This window comes from Lactuca sativa, chromosome 4 (assembly GCF_002870075.4).
Source record: "Lactuca sativa cultivar Salinas chromosome 4, Lsat_Salinas_v11, whole genome shotgun sequence".
Lineage (NCBI taxonomy): Eukaryota > Viridiplantae > Streptophyta > Magnoliopsida > Asterales > Asteraceae > Lactuca > Lactuca sativa.
Window position 1 is genome coordinate 110,415,461 of NC_056626.2, and position 10,825 is coordinate 110,426,285.

At 37.5% G+C, this 10,825-nt stretch overlaps 1 protein-coding gene across 1 annotated transcript; it reads left to right on the plus strand.

Moving 5' to 3' along the window:
• Positions 1-6,078: 6,078 nt before the first annotated feature.
• On the plus strand, positions 6,079-6,653 carry LOC111899768 (auxin-responsive protein SAUR23). Its single transcript, XM_023895613.3, has one exon. The coding sequence runs from the start codon at positions 6,180-6,182 to the stop codon at positions 6,480-6,482; it is 303 nt and encodes a 100-aa protein (XP_023751381.1). The 5' UTR covers positions 6,079-6,179; the 3' UTR covers positions 6,483-6,653.
• The last annotated feature ends 4,172 nt before the right edge of the window (positions 6,654-10,825 follow it).

Genomic DNA, 10,825 nt, shown 5'->3' on the forward strand with positions numbered 1-10,825 from the left:
TATATATATATATATATATATATATATATATATATATATATATATATATATATATATATATATATATATATATATATATATATATATATATATATACCTTTATTAATGTACTCTTATAAGGTTCTCAAAATCCGTACTTCAAACTTTCTAAATCGATCTAACAAGTGTTCAAAAATGGTAATTATTTCACATAATTTTCTATATAGTTAATACTACATTTCTTCTGCGCTAAGACAGCCACACGACTTCAATCAAGCACCAAATTTCGCTGAACTCAACACATAGAATCCTCCACATATACTGTGCGGCTTCCTCGTGTGAGCGTGTGATTCACATTCCACAATCTTATCGGCACGACATCATCACGACCTTCCAATTCGCGTTATAGGCGGTGGCAGGGATTTAAGACCATTTTTCTTTCGAAATTCGATTTCATCAAAATCAGGCCTTAAACACTTGTATTTCTCCATTTTCTTTGGACCGTAAATATCATATATGATTTTCGTATCTCTTGACTCAGCCAATGGTCTTCATGCTTTCGGCTTTATACAAAAATCTTGGTGATTTTGTCTTAATATCAGTATTTCTTTACTAATTATTGTTGATTCTCATTTATATAGTATTGGTTCCATACATTGGAGGTATTATTTTGGATTATCAAACCGTATGAAGATGCAAGTTCGATTATTTGGAACTTTAAACTTGGACTGAGATTTACCAATACTGATAAACTTTGTTATTTTTGTTCATTTTTAACTAATATTATTGTGAAAGGCTTGTTAAAAACTAGCAGGACAAAGACGACATACGAAGGTTCTTTTTGATATGACACAATTCAAGTTTTTTTAATTGTTATATTCGGCATGTCAAAAAATATCTTCTAAACAAGTTTATAAGCGAGGTTTTTAAAGAGCTACTCAAACTCGAATTTTAACAAACTTTAAAATCTTTTTTAAAATCCTCCCTTTATATATGTTCATTTCCCTAGACCAAGGGCCAAGGAGCCAAAAGCGAAGATAGAAGAAAAGTAGTCTATTGATTAGCTAAGTGCAAAAGTGACAAAAATAAGAAAGTAAGATTGTTATTACCTTTATATATGTTATTATAAGTCATATAATTTATTAGAAAGGAGTTTCATGGAAATGAGGGTAAAATGAGAAGAATTATGAAAAATTAAAATATAAATCAAATAATGAAAGTAGTAAATTTGGAGCTCTAGGAGGCCAACCAAACGTTGGTGTTTAGGAACAAACAGGGTTGAAATGGAAAGAGGACGTATAATACTAAACAATGTAAAATGACTCAACTTAATTGGTAAAACAATGAGCAAATTATGAGCTTGCAAAGTTAAAAGACAATTCATTCATAAGTTATGGGTTATTTCAAAATTCCAAGGTACTAACTTTAGAGGTTAATAGCTATAGATCTAGAATGATTCAAAAAAAATCTATAAAAAGAATATTATAAACATTATGTCAACAGAAACATAAGATGATTCAAGAAAATTAGAATCATTATGAAGTAGTTATGAGCATTTAAAAATGTCAAGTTAAAACATAAAGTTAACAAAATAACAAGTATAAACCTATGTTCATGAGTTAATAACTCAATATTTGTACATATTCAACCAAAGATGTTTGCACGCATCACACTCCTTGTTCTTTCTAATAAATCCTTAATTTTAATTTTAGAAAAATTATTTTCATTATAAAAATTTCTCAAACCCTCGATTTGAGTCTAGACACCCCCGAAGGTGTGGCCGGATCCCTCAAACCAAGACTCTGATACCAAATTGTAACATCCCAAAAATTAAGGCCAAAAATTTCATTTTTATTTAATAATTATAAAACCATTTGTCTGAAAACATCCATAATATCAACTCATATCAAAACCACTATATGAATAGTCAAAACATGTCATGATAAACAATATCAGAGTAAAACTCCAAGAGATCTCATGTGCGGAAAATATAGTGTGATACACTACGATCATGCCGGATATCTGGGTGCTTGACCTACTCTGCTAGGCATATCTGGGTGCCCAACCTATGCTCCAGTTTATCTCAACCGGTTACAGAGACTATTTCACCCCTACCACTACCACATAATACATAGCATAATCATACTGTCAGGCATATCTAGGTGCCGAACCTACCCTTAGGTTTATCTCAACCGATTCCGGGGACTATTCCTCCTCCTACCACTATCACATAATATCATAGCATAATAGCACATATAACATAACAGATAGTGGCATACTAGACAATTATCTCTACTATAATCAGCCAATAGTGGGCTGGCATTGGTGCCTTCGACCCACTTCTACTGGAAGGTAACTCACCTCAAATATCATGAAGTAGCTAAACTATCCTCAACTTTGAAATCAACCCCACTCAAACTTCTACACATAAAATATTCCCTTTAATTACCCTTTTCATACTCATAACCCGTTCAGGTTCAACTTTGATCAAAGTCAAAGTCGAAGTCAACACCCTAGTCAAAGTCAACATTCCGGTCAAAGTCAACACTATGGTCAAAAGTCAACATTCCGGGATGACTCAACTCGCCGAGTTCCATAAATCATGAAACCTTGAAATTGCGATCCAACTCGTCGAGTTCTTTCACAACTCGTCGAGTTCCTCCTATAAACAGAATCAAGACTTCTCCATTCAACTCGTCAAGTTTTTCCTTTTTATAGAATTGGGATACTTCGACCCAACTCGTCGAGTTCCTCTATGAACTCGTCGAGTTCTTCAGTGTGTTAAGCCCTTCTTAATGGATGAAGGTCCTATTCCTCAGATCTAAGCTTCATACTTCGTATTCATACTGAAAATGTCCTTTTTAAGGGTAAAAGTTTCCAACTTTACCCGTTAATACCCTTCCTTAATGGATTTAGCTCAAAACCTAACTCTTTAACACCTGGATCTTGATCCAAAAGCCATTAATACTTTAAGCTAAGGCATACAAACTCAGATCTAGAGCCTAGACACTACATGAACACGTAAAGTCTCTGACTTTCTCTCAATGCATGGCCTTTTGGAGCTTAAAAGGCCAAAATGACATCCTAAAGCTTGCATGGGGCTTCAATGGCCATAAAGTTTGCACCTTTATGCGATGAAAGCCCTTCAAGGTCCTAGATTTGGAATTATACTCACTTGGGACTCCCATTTCCCAAGGACCATGCTACTTGGACCAAAACCCAATGAAAGTGAAAATGCAGAGATCTAAGAAATCATTAAGCAAGTTTGAGGCTTGCATACCAGAAAATGCTGCAAATAGAGTGAAGTTTCTGGATCTACTACTTCCTTCGTGAGTCATCACGCTTCTTATTCCACAAGCAAGAACCGGGCGTTACACAACGGCCAACGTTGACTTGCCATGTCGTGGTGGTCCTTCATCATGTCGTAGTCCCTAAAGAACAAAACAGACGATCTAACCCCAGTCGCCACAACGTGGTGACCTGACACTACGTCGTGGAAACGAGGTTCCAAACAACTTAATTGATTAAACTGCTTTCTTCAACCTTCTAGACTACAATGCTCAAATCTCACTCAAAACGATATCTAGAGGGATAAAGTTTCTAAATTTACCCTAAGGACCATCAAAAAAGGTCTAAAACTCAAACCCTAGGTTCCATAAGGCATGAAATTAACAATTAAGCACTTATTCCTTTAAATCCAAGGTCCATCTTCTCTAGTTGTGTTTCTAACACTAAAATCAACATGAAAGTTGGTGCTTTATAGACATGCATGTCCAATGCGTGTCTTGAACCCATATTAGGTCAAAATGAGAATTTGTGAACTAAATCTCATGCATGATTACAATATGCAACTAAACTTCAGATCCAAGCCACCAATTTCATCAAATGTCAAAGAGATTCATAAAGTCGCAAACATTATGAAATCCCACCATTCTAACCAGTAAGAATAAGAAGATTATGGGACAAAGCTTAAGATCTAGCATCCTATCATGATAAAAGTCATGTTTGGGACAGTTACAAAGGTCCAAAAGAGTGTCAAGGTAAATAATGGAGGCTTGCTTGCTGGATCGAAGCTCAATAATTCCTCCTTCTTCCTTCAAAAGATTCCAAGACGACCAAAAACGAGCACAAGAGCACCAAGGAGGATTAGGGTTAGAGTTGCTGGGTTTGGGAGTGATGGAGGCTGAAGGTGGACAACCCTAGCCTCCCTACTTTCCGTTAAATACTCAAAAAAATTAGGGTTTGCCATCAGGCCGCCACCACATTGTGGCCACAAGCCGCCACGTCATGGTGACTAAATGAAACATGCGATCTAGTCTCGACTCGCCATGTTGTCTTGGTCCTTCACCAAGTCGTGGCGGCCCTAAACAAAGAAGATAATAATTACAAAGTACCTCAAAATCTGGATGTTACATTAACAAGATGACAAGGCTTTGTTGGGTTGCTACCTCCGGTCGGGAAGTATATTCCTAGTCGACAAACATAAAAACGCCTAACTATTTTTGCAACAATGTAGCTAGGCGAATTGAAGGTTGAATACTCCTTGTTTGCAAGGTTGGTTGGAAAGCTACAAAATTAATAGCTATGATTTAACAACCTATGAATAAAAGAGTCTCGAAGGAAACCAACTTGGGATTACAACGTCCTCCATCAAAAGGTACCAAAGTCAACATTGATTGATTAAAGTGTAAGTTGGTATATTAAGAAAGAGTTAAGATAATTTTTTTGGATTTTTGAATACCAAAACACTCACTGTCCGAATATGAAGACTTCTCTAGTGGTTCATTTTTTTTCATTGCTCTGTGGGTTCTGTCGGGATGATCAAGAGATGATCAAACGATGCTAAACGTGATGCGATGAGCCTCTAAAACTTTAAGACCGTGTTGTAATTGAGTTCGTCTAGACCAAAGACGACGGGTATGTATGCGATGATGTTGGTAATGGAAACCATCAGTGAAAAGGAAGGCGGTGACTATAGTTGTATAGAGAAGGACAACTAACAAGAAGAAAAAAGAGAAGATAAGGATTGGATATTGGAGTGACATAATCACGAAAAACTGTAACAAATTGGATATTATATTACAAAACGTATTTCCACATCAATCCAATTTGTCATTAAAGAATCAGAATATGTACTTGTACATCATACGTAGACAATGTTAGCATTAACGGGTTGGGTATATATATATATATATATATATATATATATATATATATATATATATATATATATATATATATATATATATATATATATATATAATACCGAAATGGGCCAACAAATATGTCCGTTATAATAGACTAATATTTAGATGGCGTTTTGTACGATAACAAGATTTTTGACCCAAGCTAGCAAATTAAGATTAAAATATTTCTTTCTCTTCAAAAACCACAAAAAATAAAAATAAAAATAAACCACGGTCAAACATCTCTCCTTTTTTCCGGTTAGATGAAAGAAACACCATTTTCTTCTTTAATGAGCAATCCCCGATAACTACATCCAATTACACCCTTGATCCCGTTTTAAGTTGGAGTAGAACTTTGAGCACCGTGCTGGAAATGTATACCCACTTATAGGACTATGTTGTACCGATGTAGAATACACTAACAACAACATGAGAAGTTACATCTTTGATATTTTGGTCGGTGGCCAAGTAAAAACTTTAAATTCAAAAGCTTATTAGTAGGTGGTTGATTCATATGCATGATTAGATTTGATCCCATTTGGATTTTGATAGTGTTGAACACTTCACCACCTAAAATGGTGGAATGGTTGTACTTCAAAAAAAATAAAGATGCAAAATGTTATGATTTTTTATGAAACATAGCAATGTGAGAAATAATGGTTAATGTCCTTCAGACTCCAATATACATATGGGCCATAGTTTTGCTCACTCTTTTCCACTTACATTGCAGAAAATATGTGGCACACTTCATTCAACGTCTAATCCTTTGGGTCCAATAACAATTTGGAAGACAAAAGCATGTGATCTTGCAATTTGCAAGAATCTGTCACAATCACTTCGCTAAAATTCCTACTATTACTCAATCATATTAAAATCTTCTTACCCCTATATAATGCATCCGATTGTGCTGATATCAAGCACAACTCCTCCACAGCACCTGTCACAAAAACGAAATCCTTTCATATTGCATTTCTTCACCAAAACAAATTAAGTGACCGTACCCTTCAAATATACATGGCTATTCGTATGCCTCGGATCATTCAAGCAAAGAAAGTTCTTGGTCGATCGTTGTCCAATGGAAGCCGTCCATCGTCATCTACATACATCATCCCTAAAGGACATTTTGTAGTTTATGTTGGTGATCAAGAGAAAAGACGATTTGTTGTTCCTTTATCATTATTAAACCAACCTTCATTCCAAGACTTGCTACATCAATCAGAGGAAGAATTTGGATATGATCATCCAATGGGTGGCCTCACAATTCCATGCCGTGAGGAAGTATTTGTTGATGTTGCCTGCCGCCTTTGCTCGTTATGATGAAGAGCTAGGCATGCATCGTGAATTTGCTAACAGTTTTGTACAGTCAAAATTACCATGAGGATTAATTACTTGTAAATCAGAGGGAGTAATGTGGTCTCCAAATTAACTGTATTATAACAAAATTTTGTTTCAGCAATAATACATTAATGACGAGCATAGTTCAACGTATGGTGTTCATGTTATGCCATTAGGGCTTTCTTTATCAATATCCTCTAAGCCCACCAGAACAACTTACTTTCTTTTGTTGTTTAGCTTGTATTTTCAATCTGTTCAAAAAAAGTGTGTATGCCACATCGATCTTTCTCCATGTACTGAATGTCACTATAGCTTTAAGGCCTGGATCAGTTGTTTCTTCAACACCACCTACCCAAGAGCTATCAATTATTGTTCTTTTACTCTAACCTGTTATGATAGGGACTGATTGGTGAAGAGAAATCGGCTGATGACCAATGATCAGTAGTTAGATAAAAATTCATGGTAGGATCACACATGTTAGTGTATGAACTAAAGGGAACGACTTTGTAAAAGGCCTGCTTATGTCTTTCTTGTGGAAGCTCAGAAGTTTAAACAAAAGAACTCACATACAGAATGAGAACGATCTGAATTAATTTAACCAAAAGTCATTACAGAAGAAAGATAATACAAAGACTAAATACTTGGACAATTATACATAAATGACAAAAAGAGTCCTTCAACTATATTTATAAATATATTAACACCCCCCCCCCCCCCCCCCCCTCAAACTCAAGATGGTTCATGAGGGACCAAATTGAGTTTGGAAAGTAGAATAGAGAAGCGTCCTGGATGATGAGCTTTAGTGAAGATATCAGCAGGTTGGTCAGTAGATGAGATTGGAGATAGAGTAATGGTATTGTGAATGACATGTTGTCGAACAAAATGGCAATCGATCTCAATGTGTTTGGTGCGCTCATGGAACACGTCATTGTAAGCAATCTGAATGGCACTTGTATTATCACACCATATGATGGTCGGTGAAGAAAGAGAAAGACCCATATCTGATAGAAGCCAACGCAACCATACAAGCTCTTGGGTGGTGAAAGCAAGAGCCCGATATTCAGCTTCGGTGCTAGATCTGGTGACTAATGATTGTTTCTTACTACGCCATGAAATTAGTGAATCACCAAGGAAGAAACAAAATCTGGTGGTAGATCGACGATCTGTGATATCCCCATCCCAATCTGCATCCGAGAAGGCACGAAGCTCTAAAGATGAGGTGGATGAGAAGTAGAGACCATGGAATATGGTACCTTTAATATACCGTAAGATACGCAACACTGCAGTATAATGAGTTGTTCGAGGAGAAGCCATGAATTGACTAACAATATGAACAGCAAATGCAAGATCGGGACGCGTAACGGTCAGGTTGACAAGTGAACCGACGAGCTGACGGTAAAGGGTAGGATCAGAGAGGAGAGAACCATCACCCGGTGATAGATGAAAGTTAGGGTCTAAGGGTGTATTAGCAACCTTACAATCGGTAATACCAGCACGTGAAATAAGATCTGATGCATATTTTGCTTGAGATAAATAAATGCCAGTGTCATGAGGAAGCACTTCAAGACCAAGAAAATAGTGAAGTAAACCCAGATCCTTCATCTCAAAATAAGAACTAAGTGACTGTTTTAGATCAAGAATACCATGAGCATCGCTACCTGTAATAATCATGTCATCCACATAGAGAATAAGAAGAATAGTGCCCGATGTAGTGGTTTTAGTGAACAGTCCAGAGTCATAGTTGCTGGCGGTGAAACCCAAAGACTGAATAATTGTGCTGAATTTTTCAAACCAAGCTCTTGGTGCTTGTTTAAGACCATAAAGGGCCTTTTTGAGACGACAAACATGATCATGTGGGTGAGTAACACCTGGAGGGGGTTTCATATAAACTTCCTTGGTGAGATCACCATGGAGAAAAGCATTTTTGAAATCCATCTGATAAAGAGGCCATCGGCGTACAGCAGCAATAGCAAGAAGGCTACGAACCAAAGTAACCCTAGCGACAGGTGCAAAAGTCTCCTCATAGTCAATTCCATATTCTTGATTAAAACCTTTCGCAACTAATCTGGCTTTGTACCGATCGACAGTGCCATCCGAGTTTGTTTTGACTTTAAACACCCATTTGGAGCCAATGATGCCCTTTCCTGATGGAAGAGGGACGATGTCCCATGTATGAGCCTTATTAAGAGCCTCTAATTTGTCGGATATAGCTCTTTGCCAAAGTGGGTCAGAGGATGCTTCTTTATACGAAGATGGTGTATGGATAGAGAATAGAGTAGAATAAGACTTGTAGTCACGAAGATGAGAAGGTATATGTCTTACCCGGGTGGATCGGCGATTGTCGGTAGTAAGTTCATCAAGCAAAACAGACATTTCAGGAGAGTCCATAGAGGAAGAGTCGGGAGTAGAATCACATGTAGACAACGATGTAGGATCAGATGGTGTAATAGAAGGAGAAGTATCAACAGGTGAAGAAGAGTCGGGAAAATGCAATGGTGAGGAATGAGATGGTGTGGCAGAAGACATGTCCATAGATGGAGACGAAGGATCGACAATTGTCTGCGAAGGTGGGACAGAAGATGATGGTTGTCCCGGAAATAGTTGAACAGATGTATCGGTAAAGAAAGGAGGAACATGATCATATTCCAATTGAGATGTTGAAATGGAGGAAAACATTTTGTGTTCCCAGAAGACAACATGACGAGATATACGAAGTCGTTTGGAGATAAGATCCCAACACCGATAGCCTTTGTGTTCGATGTCGTATCCCAGGAAACAACAAAGACGGAATCGAGGTTGAAGTTTGGTGTGTTCATGTGGTTGTAGCAAGACGAAGCAAGCACAACCCCATACTTTGAGTAGATTGTAGTTAGGAGGTTGTCCATACAAAGCTTCATACGGAGACTGATTCTGGAGAAGTGTAATTGGATGGTGATTGATGGTGTAGACTGCTGAAAGGGCGGCCTCACCCCAAAAACGTTCTGGGCATTGAGCTGAGATAAGTAAGGTACTAACAGTATCTAGGATATGGCGATGTTTGCGTTCAGCTCTACCGTTTTGTTGGGAAGTACCGGGGCAAGAGTACTGAGATACGGTGCCTTGTTGGCGGAGGATGTCAAGGAAAGAACGTTCTTTGTATTCTATGGCATTGTCGGCACGAAAGACTTTTATGTGTTTAGCAAACTGGGTTTGGATCATACGTGCAAAATTCATGTATATATGGGGTAGTTCAGATCTGTTTTTCATTAGATATATCCAAGTAAATCGCGTATGATCATCAAGAAAGATAACAAAATATTTTGACCCTCCCATTGAAGGAAGAGGAGAAGGTCCCCACACATCTGAATGAATCAAATCAAAAGAAGCAACTGAATTAACATCAATTCTACAAAATGGTAAGGCATGTTGTTTTCCTAATTGACATGATAAACAAGATAACTTGTCAGGTTTAACCGACCCCAAAATACCAGATAAAGTAAGAACTTTAAGTTTATCAAAAGAGATATGTCCCAATCTTGAATGCCATGTATCTATATCACTGGGAGAGCCATCGGATGTTGATAGAGAAGAGTGAACAAAAGGTTGTGGTTTGCGGAGATAAACTAGCTCAAACTGCCGACCCACTTTACGGCCTATCCCAATTGTTTTCTTCGTGCTGGGATCCTGAACATAACAACCAGAAGGAGAGAATAAAGTGTTTAGACCCATATCACAAAGCTGGCCCACTGAAATTAAGTTAACTGATAGCTTTGGGATGTAAAGTGTATCTGGTAAGGACAATTGGGTTGTAGAAATATGCCCACTGTAATGAACAGGTAGACTGGTTCCATTAGCGGTCGTAACAACAGATGGAGATGTAGTTGTGGTTTTTGTGACAAATACATCAGGTTGTGAGGTCATGTGATTGCAACAACCAGAATCAAATAACCAAGCTTTACCTGCAACCGTTGAATTGGCCATGATTGGTGAGGATCTTGACATAACTTGTTTTATGAGCTCGATTACATCATCAGAGGTAAAAGTGTTGAGGCTCTGAGCTGTTGAGGACCCCCAAAGGCACATTGGAAAAATCTGGAGCACAAACTGTTGCAGTGATATTTTTGATGCGATCTGGATTCTTAAAACAGTTAGATGCAAAGTGCCTAGGATGTTTCTTTTGACAAAAAATACAAGAACGGTTTGGACAATCCAATAGTTGATGACCATTATCATGACAATATGAGCACTGAGATGATTTTCTGTTGTGTGGAAACTGAGCTTTGTTGGATGTGAAGTTTCGAACTCCTTTGTGGAAAGGTACAGCAAGAACTCCATCAGTGGATAAA

Coding starts and splice junctions, on each gene's coding strand:
- LOC111899768 (XM_023895613.3), top strand. CDS start 6,180: ATGGCTATTCGTATGCCTCGGATCATTCAAGCAAAGAAAGTTCTTGGT.